General features: G+C 40.7%; 1 protein-coding gene across 4 annotated transcripts in view; it reads right to left on the bottom strand.

Annotated features, from left to right (window-relative positions):
• FUCA2 (alpha-L-fucosidase 2) overlaps nt 1-19,437 on the bottom strand; it is a 29,889-nt gene extending 10,452 nt beyond the window's left edge. For 2 of the 4 annotated variants that reach the window (XM_032274582.1, XM_032274581.1), the window contains exons 1-6: nt 18,816-19,437; nt 13,791-13,978; nt 10,436-10,775; nt 8,578-8,788; nt 8,152-8,342; nt 5,059-5,167 (exon numbers count right to left, since the gene is read on the bottom strand). In XM_032274582.1, the coding sequence (XP_032130473.1) occupies nt 5,059-5,167; nt 8,152-8,342; nt 8,578-8,788; nt 10,436-10,775; nt 13,791-13,978; nt 18,816-19,030 (1,254 nt within the window). In that variant the 5' untranslated portion in view covers nt 19,031-19,437. Of the gene's footprint in view, nt 1-966; nt 1,794-3,140; nt 3,503-5,058; nt 5,168-8,151; nt 8,343-8,577; nt 8,789-10,435; nt 10,776-13,790; nt 13,979-18,815 lie in introns of those variants that run through there. The other 2 variants (XM_032274580.1, XM_032274579.1) reach the window with 2 other exon arrangements.
• Nucleotides 19,438-22,954: the final 3,517 nt, after the last annotated feature.

The following is a 22,954-nucleotide window of genomic DNA, read 5'->3' as shown; positions in this document are numbered from 1 at the left end:
CAAAAAGAAGTAAAGAGGAGGGAAAATGCCTCTTTTCAAAAGTTGACAAAACATGGAGATATTCTCATTTTTAATAGGGTTAATGAAAAATAGCATTTTGGGAAAGTAAGGAATATGTGCGTAATGGGCACACATCTCTTCCAACAAAATTAACCCAGGATTTCATCCAGGGAAAATGTGAAACTAAACAGGTGTGGCCTTGTAAGGATACAAATCTGATCAGCTGAAAATTATGACCTGGAATCATATGCATCTGTATAATTGTGGCAGTGGAAGAGATGACAAGGTAAAAACCATTTGTATTTAAAGCTAGTTGGGAAGCTGAGGCAGAATTGCTTAAACCCAGGAGGTGGAGGTTGCAGTGAACTGAGATCATACCACTGCACTCCAGCCTGGGTGACAGAGCAAGATGCTGTACCCCAAAAATAAGTAAATATAAAAATAAGGTCAATTGGTCTTAGATAGTACAAATCTGCCTCCTAATAGTATAGCAGGAGCCCTCTCATCAGAAACCTTTAGTTGTTTGGTTAATCTAAAAAGTGATTTAAATCAGGGTGTCATAAATACATATATAGACATTTTAACTTTAAATATCTTTATTTGTCACTTATTTACTATAGGATCCAGGTTTTTTCCAACCTTTTAATGTAGGTCTGCTCAGTTGGGCTGTTGGTGATATAGTGGCGTAGCATAGCTGCCTTCCCATATAGGTCTGCTGACAGATGTTCTCTACTTGTCTTTCTTGAATTCCTGGCCTCAAGATCCTCCCACCTCAGCCTCTCAAGTAGCTGGGATTACAAGCTGGAGCTACTGCACCTGGCTCTAATTATCTTTCTTGTACAAATTACATGCATTACATTATATAAGTGTGAACCAGAGGTGCAGAATTTTTGAAAATTTTTACTGTATTTTCCCCCAATCTTTTAGAACAGTTTCACCCACAATTAATAGCTTTTTTTTTTTTTAAATTTTTAAAGTCAACAAGCTTTAGTCTCTCCAAAGTACTTAACTTGGCTTTCACAGAAACTACACCTCTTCACACTTGCATCATTGGCTCATACAATCATCATAAAAAGTTCAACTGGCATAATCAATTTGTTTGGTAACTGTTATAGTTTCCTAGAGCTGCTATAACAAATTACCACTCAGTAAGTGGCTTAAATTTATTCTCTCACACTTCTGGTGGCTAGAAATCCAAAATCAAGGTGTCAGCAGGCCCATGCTCCCTCTGAAAGCTCTATGGAAGATCTTTCCAGTACTTCTTGCCTCTTCCAGTTTGAAATGGCCCCATAAATTCCCTGGCTTACAGCAGCATAACTTCGGTATCTGCCTAGTCATCACATGACCTTCTGTCTCTGTGTCTTTTTCTGTCATTTATAAGGATACTCTCATTGGATTGAGAACCTACCCATATCCAATATGACCTTATCTAATACTTACCTATTACATCTGCAAAGACACAACTTTCAAGTGAGAACACATTTTGAGGTTCCAGGTGGACACAAATTGTTGGGGACATTCCAAGGGACATAAACTATTTGACCCACTACAGTCACAAACTCAGCCTTTGATAAACATACATTGCAGCAAATGGGAATGGAAAACACAACCTGAGTAGCTTAAACAACAGAAATTTATTTTCTCACAGTTCTGGAAGCTGAAAATCCAACATTAAGGTGTCAGCAGATTTGGTTTCTTCAGACTTCTCTCCTTGACTTGCAGATGGCACCTTCTCGCTGTCTTTATATGGCCTTCCCTCTGTGCACTTGTATCCCTGGTGTGTCTTCCCCTTCTTATAAGGACATCAGTCCTATTGGCTTTATGTTCCCCCCCTTGTCACCTCACTTAACCTTAGTTACCTCTTTAAAATCCCTATTTCCTAATATAGCCACGTACTGCATAACAACTTTTCAGTCAATAGTGGACTGCATATAAATTGGTGGTGCCACACGATTATAATGGAGCTAAAAATTCCTTTCACCTGGTGACATTATAGCCATCATAAGGCAGCACAACACGTTAATCATGTTGTTTATGGTGATGCTGGTGTAAACCTACTGTGCTGCCAGTCATAAAAATCTAGCACATAAAATGATATAATGTACAAAATACTTGATAATAAACAGCTAAGTTACTGGTTTATGTATTGCTATACTATACATTTTGTCATTATTTTAGAGTGTACTCCTACTTAAAAAAAAAAAAAAGTTAACTGTGAAACAACGTAAGGCATGTCCATCAGGAGATATTTTAGAAGGAGTTATTATGGGAGGTGACAGCTCCATGGGTATTTGCCCCTGAAAACCTAAGCAGGACAAGATGTAGAGGTGGAAGACAGTGACATTGATAATCCTGACCCGTTTAGGCCTAGGCTAATGTGTATGTTTCTGTAAAAGTAAAAACCTAAAAATTTTAAAAGTAGAAAAAAGCTTATAGAATAAGAATATAAAGAAAGAAAATATTTTTGTATATTTGCACAATGAGATTATGTTATAAGCCAAGTGTCATTACAAAAGAGCCAAAAAGGTTTTAAAAGCTTAAAAGTTTATAAAGTTACAGTAAGCTTACATAAATTTATTATTAAAGAAAAACATGTTTTATAAATGTAGTGTAACAGTATTTCTAAAGTCTATGGTAGTGTTTAATAATGTCCTAGGCCTTCACATTCACTCACCACTCACTCACTGACTCACCCAGAGCAACTTCCAGTTCTGTAAGCTCCATTCATGCTAAGTGCCCTATACAGGTGCACCATTTTTTACAGTATTTTCACTGTACCTTCTCTATATTTCCATATGTTAGATGCACAAATACCATTGTGTTACAATTACCTACAGTACTCAGTAACATGCTATATATGTCTGTAGCCTAAAGCAATAGTCTATATAGCATACAGATTATGTGTGTAATAGGCTATGCCATCTAGGTTTGTGTAAATACACTCTATGACGTTGGCACAACAACAACAAAGAATTGACTAGCATTGTGTTTCCCTGAAAATATCCCCTTCGTTAAGTGACTCATAACTGTACAGTCATGTTGGGGGTTATGGCTTCAACATAAAATTTTCAGTTCAGTCCACAATACCACCAATTCCTAGCTACTCTAATGTGAAGAAATTCTCATCTCTGAGTTACATATGGAAACATCAATGTAAAGAGACTTTAATGTTAAAGTGCACTGGCGAGTTAAAATGGTTACATTAATTTAGCAGGGAAAAGGGAAAAGGCTGAATTGCCAAAATAATTACTTTATTTTTCTTAACCAATTGCACATTTGCTTTCTCCATGTCCTACAATTATAGACACCTGATAGTTCCTAGTCTTAGACATAACTGCTGCATCAGCCACTCTGCTGCACTTTAGATCACATTAGTTAGTGCTAGAGCCCACCCCCATTTACAAGGCATCTGAGGAAAGGTTAGCTGTGGCAGTTCTACCATAATGCCATTTTGCTCCAAAGAAATCCAGTTAAGTGGCTGTCCATGGCCCAGTAGTTTCACCTGAAATTAAAAACATACATGCAAGCATCTCCAAATTTATCTCTGTCACCCACTTTCTGTTGGGAAGGAGTGATTAGTAATTCTGAAAAAAAGAACTGAGGCCAGAGATTCATTGTTACCTTTATTTAGTGATTCACAATTCACTGTTCATCTAATTTGAGTATATGTATCTTGCCTCTATATTCTTGCTTCTGTTTTACTCTCAAGAGGTAAATAAGAGTGTTCAGGGGTTGAGGGAGGAGAATTTTAAAGGCTGAATGGAGTGTCAGAGTGGAGAAAATGCTGAAGAGAGGATCAGGAGCAGAAAATGACTCTGAAACCAGTCTGCCCAAGTAAGGCTTATCTAGTCAGTGTTCCTCCCCCAGATTTTCTAATAACTTCCACTATCAATAATACATAAATTTGATCAATTGTTGTTGTAATTGTTTTATATCCTTAGTCTTAGTATACTAAGCAAATTCAAATAAGTTCTCTACATATTCTAGGGTTATTTTGAGCCAAAAATTTTGCTTCTCAGGTGGATCAATTCAAAAATAAAACACATGAGCTTTTAAATAATGATGTTAATTGGCACCAAAAAGAATATAAATAAAATAAAAATATAATCAGTGTCATACCTGGGCTACTAAGCTATAATTAAGCATTAGATTTGAACTCATCTTCTTTCTGCCTCATCAACCACACGTATTAGAAATGAAACGCAGAAAGGTGATGCAAGGAGAACCATATGGACAATTACCCTCCAAAGGGATAATGTATTTTAAAAAATAAGCTATAAAATATATCAGCATGAACTCAATGCCAGATCTGGTGGTTACAACAGTTAAATTAATCTCTAACTTTCTCCAACATGTTTTATAAACATAAAATAGTAGAGTCATGACATCTTGTATTTAGATATGTTCTGGAGCAGGGTGTCAGGGAAAGTATCTAAATTCTAGTTTTGTGAGAAGAATCATTTTGGATACATGCAATGAACTTAAACAACATAGAATGACTGTGAAGAATAATGTCTATTTTACAGTGTCATGCATAGAGATATTGTAGCTGTTTCATCAGCTTAATTTTCTGGGAAACCAAAAGTTTCAAAGGTTTTGACTAAACACTCTCATTGGTGAAATTCATTTGATTTGATTTTATTGTTTTGTTTTATTTTTTCCAGAGACAGACTGATGTGAAGTGGTGCAATCATAGCTCACCCTAGTCCTGACCTACTGGGCTCACGCAATCCTCCTGCCTCAGCCTCCTGAGCAGCTAGGACTACAGGTGTGTGCCACCATACTCAGCTAACCTTTAAAAAAATTTCTGTAGAGATGGGTCTCGCTATATTGCCCAGGTTAGTCTCAGACTCCTGGCCTCAAGACATCCTCCTGCCTCAGCTCCCAAAGTGCTGGAATTACAGTGTGAGTACAACACTTGGCTGGAGCTCATTTTGAAATTCCATTTATGAGGTGTAAGAGGAACAGACATAAGGCTCCCCTTAAAGTTAAAAGTTATGTTTGCATCAAGGTGTTCTAATCAGCAATTTAAAGGAAAAAGGTAAAATTCCCTCTTACCTGTGTTGCCCCTAGAATAGCTTTGGGCTGGCCAAGGAACAGCTGTCCTGATATGGGCCATTTAAGAAAAATGGCATAGACCAATTTTTCTTTAGGCTTGGATGTGTACCTGGTTAAAAGAAAAAATAAAAAGCATAGTAAGAAGTTACATCCCATATTTCTCATTATTTGTGGATCAGGAAAAATCTGGAATTATTTTACAGAGATACTTCTATTTAGCACCTATTTACCAATGTTGCCATTAATAGAAGGGAAGGAAAAATAGCCCCATACTAGTATAAAAAGCACCTTCCTCCCACAAGACCAAAAGGAAGTTCTTGAAAGACAAAGATTTTCTTGGACTAGCATTCCTTTTCATCAGCTCTTGTGGAGCTGAAAAGGAGAGGGGGATGAGCTAAGGGGGTAGGATGCAAGAGCTTCATGGCTTTTCATGTGTTGTTCAAATGTTTTTATTCATTCATTCATTCAACAAGACAGGAAATGCATGTGTCCATTCTGTGCCTAGTACTGTGCTCAGTGTTAAGAGTTACAGTAGAAAACAAAACACACATAGTTCTTGTGCTTATGGAACTTAGACTAGAGTGGGCAGACAGTAAAGGCAGACACTAAAAAATCACACAAATAATATGAAAGTGTGAGTTCTGATAAGCACTATGAAAGAAAAGGAAATTAAGAGATTGTGACAAAAGGATCTCTTTAGATTAGAACATCAGAAAGAAGCTTCTCCAAGAACATGACATTTAATCTGAGACTTAGAGGATGAATGAGAACAAAGAAGAAGGTAAGAGAAGTATGCCTTAGACAAAGAAAATGGAATTCATTCATGTATTCATTCAACTACTTAACAAATACTTACTGAAATCTTAAAATGCTAGACAGTGTTTTAGAGCTATTTGCAACATTGAACAAAGTCCTTGTCCTCATGGGGCTTACATTCTAGTGGGAGAAATTAGAGTGAACAAATACACAGGTGATGATTAAATACTATGGAGAAAACAAGCCAGGTAAGAAGGACAGGGCATGCTAAGTACGAACAGAGGGGCCTGGGTGTGTTATTTTAAGTGGAATAGTCAGGGAAGACCTCTTAAATGTGGCATGGAAGAGAGCCATGGGAGCACCATGGGAGGTCCACGGGAGCGTCTGGAGAAAGCATTCCAGTCAGAATGGCAAGTACAGGAGCCCCAGTGCAAGACTGTGCTTAGCCTGTTGATGCAACAGCAAGGAAGGCAGAGTGGCTGAAGGAAAGGAAATAGGAGAGGGTGACAGCAGATAAGATCAGAAAGGCGATTAGGAGCCAGGTTTGATAAGCCCTTGTAAGCATCTATGGGACCCGGCCTTTTCTCTGAGACTGGAGGCCACTGGAGAAATGTGAGCATGGAAGTGGCATTATTCTTTAAAAGTTTACTCTGATCGCTTTGTGGTGAATAGGTTAAAGGGTAGAAATAGAAACCTGTTAAGAAGCTACTAAAATAATCCAGGCAGGGGCAAGACAATGGAAACTAAAAGGATGAGGGTTGCCACAGAGAGGATGAGAAATGGTCAGATTCTGAATATATTTCCAAGATAAAAAGGATGATATCTGCTGATGGGTTGGCTGTGACTGTAAAAGAAAGGGAAACGAAGGGCTTTAAGGTTTTGGGCCTGACAGCCACCTAAAGGATGAAGCTGCCATTAACTGAGATGGAGAAGACCATGGGTGGAGCCAGTTTATAGCAAAATTTTAAAACTCAGGACTTCAGTTGTGGACATACAGGTCTAAGATGCTATGCATCCAAGTGGAAATGTTGAGTAGGAAGTTCGACTTTCTATTACCAACATGACCTTGTGTATTGGTCATGCAAAGGAACAGGTAACAAAGGTCAAGTGGACGAGATCCCTAGAAGACAGGAGGTGCAGATAATGAGAACTGTGAATAGAAATTAAAATCAGTAAGAATTATGTGAAGAGTAGTTCTGGGGACAGGGATGGGTATCCAGGGCTACACTCTCAAAGGATTTTAAGGGTTCCCCTGGGAGTCTGTAGGTGACTGCAAGAAGGTGGGCACGATGAACCTGATGGGGAAGAAGGCTCCTATGGTAAGGAGGGAGAGTAGGACCACTCAGCATTGGGGAAGTTGGTGGGATCCAGACTCGCAGCTTTATAATGCACATTAAATATTTAGCTTTTATGTTTATTTATTGAAATAAACACAATAGAATAATGATTAATGACCATGAAGTCCCAGATCAGATACCCTCGTATTCAAATATAAGTACAGAAGCAAATTCCAAAACCAGATTTGCACTATCCTCTATCACATGAGAGATTGATATTGAGCTCTATTATGGCTTCTCCCAGATCAACATTTTAAAATTCCACAATTATTTGCTCTGTCCAGATTGCCCTACTTCATTTTATTCAATGGGTTGATAATGTTTTAAGTCATCAGTCAAGTAGATTGAAGAACATTTAGTCTAATCTTTTCATTTCTATTTAATCAGGCAGTAATCAGGGGCCAACCGAAGGTGAATTTTTAGAACTTTGCCGCTACTACTCTTATTTTATGTATGTTAAGAAACCATATCAGAAACTGTCATATTTGTGTCTGACTCAGACACTCATTGACACACAGAACCTTTCCAATCTCAGAGAGAAATATCTTCCCAGAATCCTCCCTATTTTGAATCATTTTTAACCTAACATTTTCTCTGCCATTGGGTACCTCTTGTTTGCTAATTTCATGGGATGCAACATCTGCAAAAGTCAGAATTTACAGAACTAAATAAATAGTAGTCTTTGTTTTAGACTAACCATTCAGCGTTTTTTGTTGGTCTAAATGGCTTACAATTTTTCTAAGAGCTGACTACTTTCAGCCAAAATTTGTCCACCACTGGGAGATACACAGAGATGATGTAAGCTCAATTTGGTAAACAATAAATGTTCAAAAACATGCAAATTCTTCCCCTTCTCTTTATATTAGAGTAAGCAAAGTTTGGAAAGTGCTTTATATAAATAGGAATTAATCCAATTTTTCTTTTTATCCTACTCTTTGTATGTCTGATAAATTTTAAATCTCTCCCTTTATAAAAGAGACTTGGAACAAGAATGACTTACCACATATCTGAGGTGACAGTGTCATTCTGGGATCGCCAGGTATGAGTTTCATAAATAGCTTCTCCATTGACTCTTAGCCAGGACCCCATTTGCCTCAGTCGCTCCTCAAAAACTACAGAAATGGTGCCATCTAGTGTGGGCCCAATATTCATCAAAAGATTTCCTCCACATGAAACCGTTTCTACAAGTTGCTAAAAAATTAAGAATAAAGGTTTTTAGATAAATAATTATATCTTTAATGTGTTAATATGTTGCATTTATATATTTATACATGTATATTTAGTCACTGCTTAGCAGAACAAATGCAGGATAGAACAGTGTCCTACATTGATAGGCCACTGAGCTATACAAATTATAAGAAATAATTCCTACATGACCACACTATTAAGAATATTACGTTAATAGCCACCAGACATTTTACTGTACCTTCACCAATTCTTCAATTGTAAGATAGTCAGAGATTCCAGCATTCCTCCTGTAGCCCCAGGACAGCTTGTCTATTGTCATGCAGTTTTCCCATTTATGTGGCAAAAGATGTCCTGGGTTATAACGATCACTGCAGGTATAGAAGCCACCATGCTTACAGATGCTACCAGCTCCCCAACGATCATTGGTGACTACTGTATCGCGAACTGGGCTGAAATAAAACATACAATTTTTTAAAACAAAAGGTATAAACTTTTTTTTTTTTTTTTTTTTTTTTTTGAGACGAAGTTTCACTGTTGTTGCCCAGACTGGAGTGCAATGGCACAATCTCGGCTCACCGCAACCTCCGCCTCCTGGGTTCAAGCAATTCTTCTGCCTCAGCCTCCCGAGTAGCTGGGACTACAGGCACGCACCATCATGCCCAGCTAATTTTTTTTGTATTTTTAGTAGAGACGAGGTTTCACCTTGTTGACCAGGATGGTCTCGATCTCTTGACCTTGTGATCCACCCGCCTCGGCCTCCCAAAGTGCTGGGATTATAGGCGTGAGCCACCATGTCCGGCCAAAGGTATAAACTTTTTATACAAAAAGAAATGCCACTAAAAAGATATCTAATTGAAATACATTTCTAACAAGGGACCATGGCATAGTACAATGAAAAGCCCATGGTTTTGAAGTCAAACAGAACTGGGTTAATTGGAGTCCTGGCTTTGTCACTTTCTAGCTCCCAGACCTAGAGCAAGTTCCCTGGCTCCTCTGAATAATGAATTTCCTCATCTATGATTAGAACAAAAATAAGTTATGTAAAACATTTAGCCTAGTACCCAGCACATATAGCACTCATAAGATTATTATATGATTATTTTAACCTCCCTTCCATATTGTAAATGGTAGTCAAAACTGAATTTATACCCAAGACACTTTTCTTTCCAGTGATTCAATGATCTCATACATATAGTCTAGACTTTCTCTTTCTCTTACAATTGTGCCTAATATTGAAAAACCTCAGAAAATTTGTTGATGTTATCTGAAATATCCCCACAACATTATTTATCATAGCAGGTGGTATAGTTAGAGGGAAATCCACGCCACATAGAGAGGACAGTTTTGAATAACAAATTGAAGTGATGGCTCCCAGTCTTTTCCCTTGGAAGGAGTACCTGGACACATTGCTGTTTTAAGTATCAAGGGTTCTTCAGATTATTTATATCTGTACCCTGTGTGGACCCAGAAGGTGCAAGCAGAAGGCTTCCTGACTTCATAGCACAATACCCAGTGTTTTCTAGTGTACATGCAAATTTGGTCCATATAGTTTAATCAGAACTCCCTGTTCTAATAGGGCAGCCTTGAGCATACCAGCAAGCAATAGGAAAAAACTGGAGAAAGTGAAAATGCTGCTGATAAAGGAAAAGAGGAGACAGACAAGGGTGACGCTGACTGGGCAGCAAAGATGACCAAAAGGTAAAAGGATAAAAAGAAGCAGTCAGAGGGATTCAGAAGCACATTATCAGAAATAGGGATGAATAAACAGAGTTGTCCCAGAATAGAGGCCATCAAGGACCAGAGTAGGAGAGAAAAGGGGGGGATCCACAACGTTAACACCTTCGCAGTTCTTGGTCCTGTGATTTTTAGTCTGATCTCAAAGTCAGACCATTGAGTTCGATTTTACTCCTGATTTGTTTACCCTTGATTATGTTGAGTAAATAGTAATATAGCTAATAAGTATTATTTACAATGATTTTCTCCCGCCATATCACCAATGACTTAAAAGGAAATATTTTAGGAAGCAAAGGTATTAAAGTATTGGAAATATATTAGGAATGTGGAGAGTAACTGCAGCGATCTCATAGCATACATACCTTTCATTATATAGCCAGGCCAAGAAGCCTGTGCTGTTCCAGTATTGATCTGGTGCTCCTCCGTCACCATCCGACCACAGTATCTCAGGCTGATAGGTGTTCACTAGCTCATAGAGCTCTGGCAATGTCTTAGAAACTGGAAATTGCCGCTTATGGAATGAACTGGATTCATCCTCAAGGAAGAGCGGATGAAACCATTCAAAAAGGGAATAGTACAGTCCAAAACGCAGGTCAGTTCTGTTCCTAATGGTTACCTCAAGTTCCTTGACAATGTCCCTCTTGGGCCCCTCATCTATGGCATTCCAGTTCCACGAATACTCTGAACCCCACAAGGTAAAGCCTAGAAAATTATAGTGAAAGCCCTTGTAAGCATGTCAACTTTATTGTAGTAAATTTCAACCCACACAAATGCCAAAACAAGTCACATAGTACATGTGATATATAAATACCTGCTCCTACAAATGACTGGTTTATGGCAACTTTTTCATAGCATATGTGGTGCTTTTATATGAGAAATGAGAATTTAAACAAGGTGAGATCAAGGTTTTTAAAAGCAACTTTCAGGGTACATCATTGTACCCCAAAAGTTAGATGGTTGTATGGTCTTATCGATCTCCAGTATTTTCCCTCTTAGATTTTAAAGTCCTTGAGGGATAGCATCATGTCTGAAGTGCTCTCTGCTCTGCCTTTAGCCAACTGCTAGCACCAGGCATAGCACAAAATAAACAATCGACAATAGCAGCTCACAACTAAGATGGGAACATATACGTGTACCGTGCTGAATGACGACTACTACTGTGTATTACGAAGATCCTGAGATGCACTCCTGCAAGATTCTTAGTGTCTTCTAAACCAAAGCTTGAAGGCTACTGCTTAGTTTTAGGATTGTTTATTATAGTGTGATTCTTAGAACACTGATGATCCATGCACAGCAAATCTCTTTTAGCTTGATTATTCACTTAAGCAGAGGGGAAAAAAAAAACTGTTTCCCAATGGTTCTATACTTTAAAATATACTCACCACGTGTAATCTCATTCTACTATAAAGTCATAAGCTTGGAGGGTCCTCTTTAATAAAATTACCCAAAAGCGAATAGTCTACCAACTACATAGATGTGAAAAATAATGTGTACCTTTATGCAACACTTAGAAATGGTTCATTTTTAACAGGAATTTGCATTTAGATTGCTGGTTGTTGTACATAAAATGTTAGAAGAGATAGATAAACTGAAATGCTTAAAAACATAATAAATATGAAAGCCTCAAAAATTTCATTAGTGCCTGGAGAATTAAGTACGTTGTTACTATTCCACTAAAATCTAAAAGAATCTTTCAGAACAGACATTTATGATACATTTGGTGAAACACTTTACTCTTGGTAAATTAGAACAAGTTTAAGGTTGACTCACACTTTTGATTTTTTTTTTTTTTTTTTTTTTTTTTGAGACAGATTCTGGCTCTGACACCTAGGCTGGAGTTCAGTGGTGCGACCTTGGCTCACTGCATCCTTGACCTCCTGGGCCCAAGTGTTCCTCCCACCTCAGCCTCCCAAGTAGCTAGGACTACAGGTGTGCTCCACCACGCCCAGCTAATTTTGTTTATTTTTTCAGAGACAGGGTCTCACTTTGCTGCCTAGGCTGGTCTCAAACTCCTGGCCTCAGGCAGTCCTCCTTCCTCAGCCTCCCAAAGTGTTGGGATTATAGAAGTGAGCCACTGCACCTGGCCTTATATTCATTTAAATAAGCTTTTTAAAACAGCTCACTCTTGTTCCTATCATGTCTGTGGTAAGCTTCAGAGCAGTGTCAATATCTAAAATCATATTCAAAATTTTTCAACTTGACAGGCCCTAATGTCAGAGAGTACTAAAACCACATGGGTCTTCATTTTAATATCACCACCAGAAGCTCACACAGTGATCGTCCTTCCTGAGCATAGCATGAATTTTCCACAAGCAATGAAAACATCTGACAACATGGGTCCTAGAAAATGTATAAGTGTGGGCTACATCATCTGTCCTCACAGTTTGATTATGAATTTTTATTAAATAAACTCACTATGTAATACATTATGCCATACAGGTTGGGAAAGTTCCTAGACATCAGGAAATCAGCATGTTCTCAAGCAAATACACTTTATAGATATCCATCTCAGCAGGAGAAACATCTAAAGGAGAAAATCATGAAACTACCAGAATGTGGCCAAAGGGAAAACTATCCACTGATAATTCCAGATTTTTTGCTTCGGTTCTCCTCTCCTATTCCCATCCCGTCCCTGGAGAAAACAAGAAAACAAAATTTCTTTCTTTCCTTTTTCTTTTTTTTTTTTTTTTTTTTTTGAGACAAGATCTCCCTCTGCTGCCCAAACTGGAGTGTAGGGCCCTATCTCCACTCATTGTTGCAGCCTCAATCACAATCACCCAGGCTCAAGCAGTCCTCCCACCTGTGCCTCCCAAGTAGCTGGGACTCCGGAGACATGCCACCATGCTAATTTTTTAGGTTTTGTTTTGTTTTGTTTGTAGAGATAAGGTCTCACTATGTTGCCCAGGCTGATCTCAAACCCCTGGGCTCAAATGATCCTCCTTCCTTGACCTCCCAAAGTTTTGGGATTACAGGCATGGGTGACCACATCCAGTGCAAATTTTTTTATACCAAGACAAAAATGATCATGCAAAAGAAACTGATAAATTAACAAGCAGTTGGAACGAAAACAATTTGTTAATGCTTCCTTGGCGTTACAAATATTGGAATGGTAATGGGTTGAATCTATTCTATTAAAATAGGATGACTGTGGGGTTTTTTAGGTATTCTTCCACCACCTCTGATTTTTCTGGGAACCATTACAATTCTACAATCCTTTTCCCTCCGAGTGATCTTGGTCACTTTCATCACTATCAATTCATCCACTATTTGTACCATTTGGCTAGGACTTGGCTAAAAGGGCAGCCAGGTGTATCGTAGTGATGTCAGACTATAGCAGTGTAACCTCCATGATGCATTCACAGGTTGCATTGCAGAGAAAGGGAAGGAAAGAGTGCAGTTCCAATGATGAATTTTGACTTACAACTCACACTCCCTTCGGCAAACAGCTTTAAGGAAATCTTGGAAATATTGTTCAATATACATGTAACAAAGTGTGACCATCTTTCCTCTGTTATGTGGAGGGTTTGATTCTTTCTGTATTCATAATATCTTTCAATTTGGTTGAACATGCAGTCCCTAAGTTATAAGCAAGTGTCAATCACCACTTATGGTTGCTCCTAAGAGAAAATTAGACCTTGCTTTAGTTTTTTCTTCCAAAATGACAACTTTTTATTTCTTAACAATTGTCAGCAATTTGCATACGCTGGATTGACTTACCTTCGTGATGTTTTGAAGTTAAGACAATGTATTTGGCACCAGAGGCCTGAAAAATATCTGCCCACTGGTTGGCATTAAAAAATTTTGCTGTAAATAGTGGTCCAAAATCTTCATATTTGAAACTAGGAGGGTAATTATCTTTCATGAATTCCACATACTTCGGTATCTTTTCCTTTTGCCAATACCACCTAAGGGGAGGAAAGGAAAGACCGTATAAACAACACATACACACACATTTAAAAGAACTGCTCCAGCTCCCTTTACCATTTACCCCTCATTCAGATACAGTAGGACCCATATTCTGTTTCTCACTTCCCCATTGGTTTGACTTGGCTTTCTTTAAGAAAGCTTATGCAAACTAAACTCCCCTCTCTATCTATCCCCCTGTGAAATCCACTTGGCTCATAAACTAGAGCATTCTAAGCAACTCAGCTACCCATTCTCTCTTTTTTTTTAAGACAGGATCTCACTCTGTCACTCAGTTTGGAGTGCAGTAGTGCAACCTTGACCTCCTGGGCACAAGGGATCCTCTCGCCTCAGCCTCCTGAGTAGCTGGGACTACAGGCATGTGTCACCACACCTGGCTATTTTTTTTTTCTTTGTGGAAATGTGGTTTCCATGTGTTGCCCAGGCTGGTCTTAAACTCCTGGGCTCAAGCAACCCTCCTGCCTCAGCCTCCCAAAGTCAGGATTATAGCATGAGTCACCATTCCCAGCCCCTTTCTCTTTTAATTCTTCACCTTTAAATCACAACATGTAGTATGTGTTATTACACATTGTCCTTTGTAACGTAAGTGACTAGGGCTTCTGAACGGAAGACTACATGCCTAAAACATAACATGCATCTATTATATTCACCAGTAGAGAACACTTTGGAGGCACAGCACAGAAAGAGACGCAACAATAAAATTAAGATGATGTTGTTATTTTAATTAATGGACTCAACCTTCAAGGATTACTTGCTATATGCATTCATTCTGAGCATTGGTATATTGATCCTAAACTGCATAAGCAAGACATCATGAGGAAAAGCACATCTAAACATTTTAAACACAGAATAACCATCCTCATGAAATAGATGCAACCCCCATTTCTGACCCACCTCCTACTTTTTCTATGACCATTCCTTTCATAAGAGTATTTCTACAGGATAAGCAAATCCATAATCAGCGCTACATTTCATAAGATGATCAGGAGACTCTTTCTGCTAAGAAGACATAATTGAAGGGCATACTATGTGGCAGGCATGTTGTTTGCCTACCCAAAAGTCATATTTACCTAATTTCCCAGCTTCCACTACAGCTAAAACAGGGATGTAAGATCCATCGTGGCCAAGGGAACTTTAGGGTAAGTAGACTTTGAGAATTCTGGACATGGTTTCCCTCCTAATGAAAAGAGACACTGGTCCTCCTGCCTTTGTGCAAGGTTGTGTGAAGCTATGATGCCTGGCTGCCATCATGTGACCATGAAGGGACAAGTCCCCAGACTAAGGATGACAGAAAAAGCCTATGTCTTTCATTTCATCAATGAACCAACTACCTCTAAATTTCTTGTTATGTGAAATAATATAACCCCCTATCATTATACCTTTTTCTTGGGTTTTTGATACCTTAAAGTGAAAGTATCCTAACGGATCCTTGAAGCATTTTTATTATTTATTTATTATTGATTGATTAGTTGAGACAGGGTCTTGCTCTATCACCCAGGTTGGAATGCAGTGGCATAATCATACCTCACCACAGTCTTGAACTCCTGGGCTCTCCCACCTCACCCTCCTAAGTAGCTGGGACTATAGGCATTACCTTTTAAATTGAACTGCAAAAGAGAAACTGGACATTCAGAAAGTTGAAAAAAGGAGGGAATTTCTCCTAGCATCATCTAATTTGAACCTGCATTCTCCCCTACAGTTTAGACTCAAATTTCATGCTGAGAGATGAAAAGAGGCATTTATGGTAGCAAGTCCATCATTTATATTTGCTTTTTACTAGCCATTTAGGACAGTCAGATATACTCATCTGTACAGTTGATTGCCCGAAAGTCAAATTGAGAGTAAGGAGCAGAGGATACAAAGGGAAATCATAGATAATTTAAAAATCTTCCACAGGGTTAATGCATTTCCAGATCTTCAGAAATGTGTTCTCTATTTTGTTTAGTATGAGAAGTATCTTTATTGTTCTAGGTCAAAACAAACCACCATGGGTTTATTTGTAGAAAATTAAGTTATTTGTAGCAAAGAATAAAATGACTCAAAAGTAGCTGTTTTATTTTGGCATAGTACTAGTTTTAACAAATGTCAAATCCTTTTCTGGTACCAATATATCTTTACCTAATCTTCATGATTGAACAAAATGATAATATAAGATACAATTTAGGGGGAAGAAAATGTGTTAATTATGTACCACACTAATCTAAAACATTTCCAAAATAAACTCAAGATTCCTTACAGCCCAAAACATGCAAATAAATGTTTGTAACATCTTTTCGAAGTAGCTATGTTTTGGTATAAGAAGAAAGAGTCTCTGTTTTACAAGTTGAATTATTTAAAGTATATGAATAATTCTCCATAGCTTACCCAGTTTTATTTTTTACATCAACTGACCTACTAATAAGAAAGGTTACTGGTTGCAGGTAGTCAATCTCTTTGTAATGAAGGGCTAAAATACGCTACTGTGGCATATTATTAAAGGTAAAGAAACTTGAAAAATAGCTGAAGCATGAAGAGCACTTTGACCTTTGTGCTGTTTCTTAGGAGCAGAAGATGAAATTCCAGTGTGAAAGATACTCTATACTAGAAGAAAAGGCAACATCCTAAGCTTCACAGACAAGAAGTAGAATACTGTACAGACCTTGTTCAAATAACTCTTATTTTTTAAGCCTCCCCATATAATTTAATCACACAATGTCAATTTAATTCTCGGACCTAGCAGAGACCCTAACGGAATGGCGGTGCAATTTTTCTACTCCTACAGGAAGCATGGTACAGTGTATACTATGTAATGTTAATATAACATATAGCTCATATTCTATATTGTGTCTATTAAATATAGTATGTTAATTTGGATGTATACTATTTATGTAGTATATAGTTGATTCAAATAAATACTTACTGTTTAATGATTCTTTATTTTACTTAAGAATATATTATGTGCCCCAAAGTGCTGGGATTACAGGCATGAGCCACTGCCGATCACCTGAGGTCAGGAGTTTGAGACCAGCCTGGCCAACATGGCAAATCCCTGTCTCTACTAAAAAATACAAAAAATTAGCCTGCATGGTGGCGCATGCCTGTAGTCCCAGCTACTCCATAGGCTGAGGCATGAGAATCGCTGGAGCCCGGTAGGCGAAGGTTGCAGTGAGCCAAGATCACCCCACTGCACTCCAACCTGGGCGACAGAGTCAGATTCCGTCTCTAAATAAATATATAAAATAAAAGAATATATTATGTGCATGTATCTATATATGCACACAAAATACTTCTATTTTAAAGAACTTAATACTTGTAGCATTTAGCCAGAAAAGACATGTGCAACAGTTTAAGAAATTATATGCACATTTTCACATAGATCTCAAAGTAAAATCTAAAGCACAGATTTTTGTGCAGCACCTTTCATATGGCAGTATAACTGGGTTGTGTTAAGAGTACCATTCTAGAGTAGCTGGGATTATAGGCATGTGCTACTATGCCTGGCTGATTGTGTGTGTGTGTGTGTGTGTGTTGTGTAGAGATGCAGTCTCACCATGTTGCCCAGGCTGGTCTCGAACACCAGGGATCAAGCAATCCGCCTGTCTTGACCTCCCAAAGTGCTGGAATTACAGGCATGAGCCACCGCATCCAGCCTGTTTGTCTTTTATAAATTTTTAAACTGGCCAGCCGGCTGGGCGCAGTGGCTCATGCCTGTAATCCCAGCACCCCAGGAGGCTGAGGTGGGAGGACTCCTTAAGCTCAGGAGTTCAAGGCTACAGTGAACCATGTTCACACCACTGCACTCCAGCCTGGGCAACAGAGCAAGACCCCATCTCTAAAAAAACAAAGGCAAACAGCTGGTTAGGAGAATAGCTGAGACCAAAACTGAGTCTCCCAGACTTGAGGCTCTTTCCACTATACCATATTGTTGGCCATGATTTTCTCCTCACTCTTGCTGTTGCCTGAATGTGGATTCCATTAGCAGTTGCATATCCATATGCCATGAGTAACAGGAATACTTAAAGCTACAAAAAAAAAAAAAAAAGATGCTTTATGAAATGTCCAGAAAAGGCAAAATACAGAGACACAAAGCAGACTAGTGATTGCCTGAGGCTGTGAGAACAGGATTCGCAGCACACCGGCGGGAGCAATCTCTTTCGGATGATGGAAAATGTTCTAAAACTGCATTGTTGTGATGGATGCACAAGTCCGTGAATGTACTAAAATTGTATGCTTAACAAGTGAATTTTATGGTGCCTAAGTGTAATTATACCTCAATAAAGCTCTTTATATATTAAAAAAAAAGTACCATTCTAGAACCTCTTTTAAAAGTTCCTGGAGCCACACATGGGTAACATGTTAACGTTAAATAGCCAATGGTGTTCAAATGAACAGTCATTTCACATACTCGTGACTATGTTTTAACCATAAGTTCACTGCAGAATGACTGCAAATTGGCAGAGCAACCATGAGCCATTGTGTCTGAGTCCGCGCTCATGTGATGCCCTGCACAAACTGATGAATGTGTCTAGTAGCTCGATGTCGTAGTGTCATAACTACAGCTTCATATGCGCAACTGTCAAGAAGCTGAGGAGTCAGGTGTGTCTGAAAACTCTTGCAGTTACACGGAAGAAAAATTCCTTGTTTACTCAGCACGAACCACTTAGGCAAGAAACGCCACATTCGACACCCGGAAGTGCGAAACGCCGGTAACGCAGTGGGAGGTGAAACCGACTAGGGTGTAGGCAGCACCAGGCGGCGAACGAGGCCCGCTGGGTAGTGGCTGGAGCCTGCCGGTAGGGTCAAGAGCGCCAAGGAGGAGGCGGAAGGGAGCGCACTCACCAGAACCACTCGCTACCGAAGCTGGGCACGGAAAACACGCCCCAGTGGATGAAGATGCCGAACTTGGCCTGGTCGAACCACGCGGGCAGCTGGCGGGCGTCCAGGGACTCCCAGGTGGGGTCGAAGCGCGCAGCACTGCGGGCAGGGCAAGGCGGCAGCAGCAGCGGCAGCAGCAGCAGCGAGAGCGCGAGCCCGGGGAGCTCCCGGGGCCGCATGTCCCCGCGCGGGCCGGCTGTCTTCTTTGCAGGCTGGCGCGGCCTCACCAGCGCTGTTCTTCCGTATTATTGCTGCTGAGTATGGCGCGCCGCTGTCACCTGACCAAGCCGGACTTGGAAACAGGCCACCCTTCCCCCTCCGGGGTGGGAGTGACCACTCTCCCAGGCGCTCGGAATAACCCCAGGAGGGCTGCATCTCTCAGCGTGACTGAGGCCCCCAGTACCCCAAAGCCAGCTGCCATGGCTTTGCTAAGGCTCTATCCGCTTTGAGGGGGAAAATATGAGTCTGTGTAAGGGCCCTGTGACCAGCGCCTCTGCCCTCAAGCAGGCACGACCCTGCCCAAAAATCTGCCCAAGAGGACCACGCCACCAGCCCGCCCGGGTGGCTGCTCCACACGTCCGAGTCGTGGACGAGAAGGTCAGGGCAGTAACCTCAGCCAGGTCTCGCCAAGATGGAACATGGAAAGTACCTAGATCGTTCTCAGCCTCTGTATCAGCTCCCAAGGTCTGTATGTTAGAACTGTGGCTGTCAACCTCGAATTTATCAGAGGAAATTCCAAGAGCTTCAGATTCAGCAGTTAGGTTGGGGCCCAAGAATTTGCATTTCTACCCAGTTCCTAGAAGATTCTGATGTTGGGCTGGACATGATGGCTCCCGCCTGTAATCCCAGCACTTTAAGAGGCGGAGGCAGGCAGATCACAAATCGGGAGATTGAGACCATCCTGGCTAACACGATGAAACTCCGTCTCTACTAAAAATACAAAATATTAGCTGTGCGTGGTGGCGTGCGCCTGTAGTCCCAGCTACTGGGAAGCCTGAGGCAGGAAAATCGCTTGAACAGAACCCGGGAGGCAGAGGTTGCAGTGGGCCGAGATGGCACCACTGCACTCCAGCCTGGGCAACAGAGCGAGATTCTGTCTCAAAAAAAAAACAAAGATTCTGATGTTCCCAGCAGGTGGGCCAAACTTTCCTGAGAACCACTGCATTAAACAAGGAGATTATATGAGACAGGTGAAACCAGTGGAATGAATGTTTAAGAAATCTGCAAGTTGGGAAAAGAAGCCATCAACAACTTGGAATGATTAATCAAAAGGACATTTGGGAAGCTTATCTCCTCCACCTGATTTTTGTTGTTGTTGTTTTGAGACAGTCTCACTGTTGCCCCTGCTGGAGTGCAGTGGCACAATCTAGGCTCACTTCAGCCTCTGCCACCCTGGTTCAAGCAATTCTCCTGCCTCAGCCTCCCAGGTGGCCAGGACTACAGGCACCCACCACCATGCCAGACTAATTTTTGTAATTTTTTTTTTTCATAGAGATGGGTTTCACCATGTTGGACTGGCTGGTCTTAAACTCCTGACCTCAGGTGATCCGCCCACCTCAGCCTCCCAAAGTGCTAGAATTACAGGCATGAGCCACGATGCTCGGCCTCTCCTCCACCTCTTAAGTGTTTTCAAAGTAAAGCCAGAATCCCCAACTGCTTCTGCCCCCACGAAATCGTTACCCTTCAGTGAGCCAATTCAAATGCCACCTCTTCTGTGAAGCTTTCTGCCACCACCCTTCCCTCCCAGAACGTTGTACTTTCCCTAACCTGCTTCATAACACCTTCTTCCAAGCACACACAGGATTCCACGCATCCTCTAGCACCTAGCTAGGTGTTACAGGTCTGGTTTCCCACCAGACTGTGAGCTTTGTGAGGGCATTCATAATGACCTTCCTTTCTGTATTGCCCACATTTACGGCAGAAAAGCAACACTCAAAATGTTTGTTGAAGCTCTCCAGTGAACTGAGGTTCTAATGATCAAATAAAAAACTTGACACTAAGAGGCCTGCATTCTCCCATCCCATTTCTGCAGAGAGACAGGAGCAGCAGAGGGCACTGTCACTGCAGGTGTAGGGGCATTTTTCCTCCTGATGACACGCCAGATGGCCCCCTGGAGCCACAGCTCCACTATAAGGGTCCCCAGTTTTGTTTTGTTTTTTTTTACAATGAGGGTGGTCTAGAAGAAAGGGCTCAGTGAATCCGCTGAGCATGGATTACCAATTGCAACAGCTCCAGTTTGTGATAAAGAAAGATGACAATGTTTTTTTTGAGACGGAGTCTCATTCTGTTGCCCAGGCTGGAGTACTCTGGCACAGTATTGACTCACTGCAACCTCCACCCCTGGGGGTTCAAGCAATTCTCTGTCTCAGTCTCCCGAGCAGCTGGGATTACAGACACCACACCTGGCTAACTTTTGTATTTTCAGTAGAGACAGGGTTTCACCATGTTGCCCAGGCTGGTTTTGAACCCCTGATCTCAAGTGATTCTCCCACCTCAGCCTCTCAAAGTGCTGGGGTTACAGGCATGAGCCACTGTGCCTGGCCTGACAATTTTTATTATCTAGTTGGTGAAACCCAGAATGATCTAGGGCCTCAGTGGCCACTGAACGCTGGGGCATGCTTGAACCAAAAGATGGACTTCTCAGCCACTATGTGTTGACATCCTCTCTAATCAGAAGTTTTTGTAATAAGCACAAAAGACAATTTCACAGTGACAATGATACTGTGACCTGCCAAGGGGCAAGTAGACATGACTGTGGTGACAATGCAGCAGCAGCAGGACCCTGTCCTCTCATGAGTGGGCATCATTTCCCCACGTGAACACCACAGAGCAAAAGTGTCCATCTTCCAAAGTTCTTTTATCATGTTATGAATTATTTACACTTTCATATATTTCAGTTAAAGAGTGGTCATCAGATATGCATGGATGCCACTTGGGTCATTTATTATTTCACTTGAAGGCAAAGAAATGTTTTTAATTCATAAGTACAACCTTATCATAAAAGTCTATTTTCTGTAAGAAATACTGAAACTATATTAAAGACCTCCCTTAGTGCCCTTCAGGACACATAAGAACCCTAATATAGGCCGGGCACAGTGGCTCATGCCTGTAATCCCAGCACTTTGGGAGGCCAAGGCAGGAGGATCACAAAGTCAGGAGTTCGAGACCAGCCCGACTAACGTGGTGAAACCCCATCTCTACTAAAAATACAAAAAATAGCCAGGCGTGGTGGCACATTGCCTGTAATCCCAGCCACTCAAGAGGTTGAGGCAGGAGAATTGTTGAACCTGGGAGGCAGAGGTTGCAGTGAACCGAGATTGCACCACATGACTCCAGCCTGGCGTCAGAGCAAGACTCTGTCTCAAAAAAAAAAAAAAAGAATCCTAGTATACCAGGTTGAGAACCATTGCTATGGGATTTGAAAGGAATCACAAATAGTATTATCTGGAAATGAAGAGGAAGAAGAGATTCTACTTAAAAATATTTGTTAAATGACTGAAAAAAAAGAAATCTATGAAGTAGTTTAGAACATGGTCCTTTATGGAGAGACCCGCCTGCCATAGATTCCATTCACATTTTATAAGTTTGTAATGCCTTACAAAGCTAGTCTTTGCACATAAAGCTACTGCTAATTGAGCAATAGAATCACACCTCATAAGGCTTAAACTGTCTATTTAAAAGTTTTGATAGGGGACCCAGAAATCTGAGCAAAACCCTGGGTTCTGCAGGTGCACATGTATAAGGCATTTGAAAAGTGTGTGGCCTTGATGGGGAACACTGTCAACTCCGATCCTGTTTGTCTGAGGTCACTTGGGGTACAAGATGAAGACAGAAGGACGTACCTCCCTTCTGGAGCCACCACAGCCAGCAGCCTGCTGATACTTAGGGTGCCCAGGCGGGAGAGGGTGAGAGGCCAGTCCTGGCCAAATTCCTTGCTGCTGCCGGAGGAAGCAGTCTGGCCACGTGTGTCCACAGGGATATGATTAGCTGCCGAGGTGGAGCTGATAGCTGAGCGAGGCTCTCGAGGACACATTCTGGATAGATCTCCACATAGGAGTTGGATGACTGCCACCAGCCAGTCTTGGCAGTCCCCAGAGTTCTTC

The sequence above is a fragment of the Sapajus apella genome, unplaced genomic scaffold (genome assembly GCF_009761245.1).
Source record: "Sapajus apella isolate SASKATOON/1434 unplaced genomic scaffold, GSC_monkey_1.0 scaffold6, whole genome shotgun sequence".
Taxonomy (NCBI): domain Eukaryota; kingdom Metazoa; phylum Chordata; class Mammalia; order Primates; family Cebidae; genus Sapajus; species Sapajus apella.
This window is presented reverse-complemented; position numbering and strand designations above follow the sequence as displayed.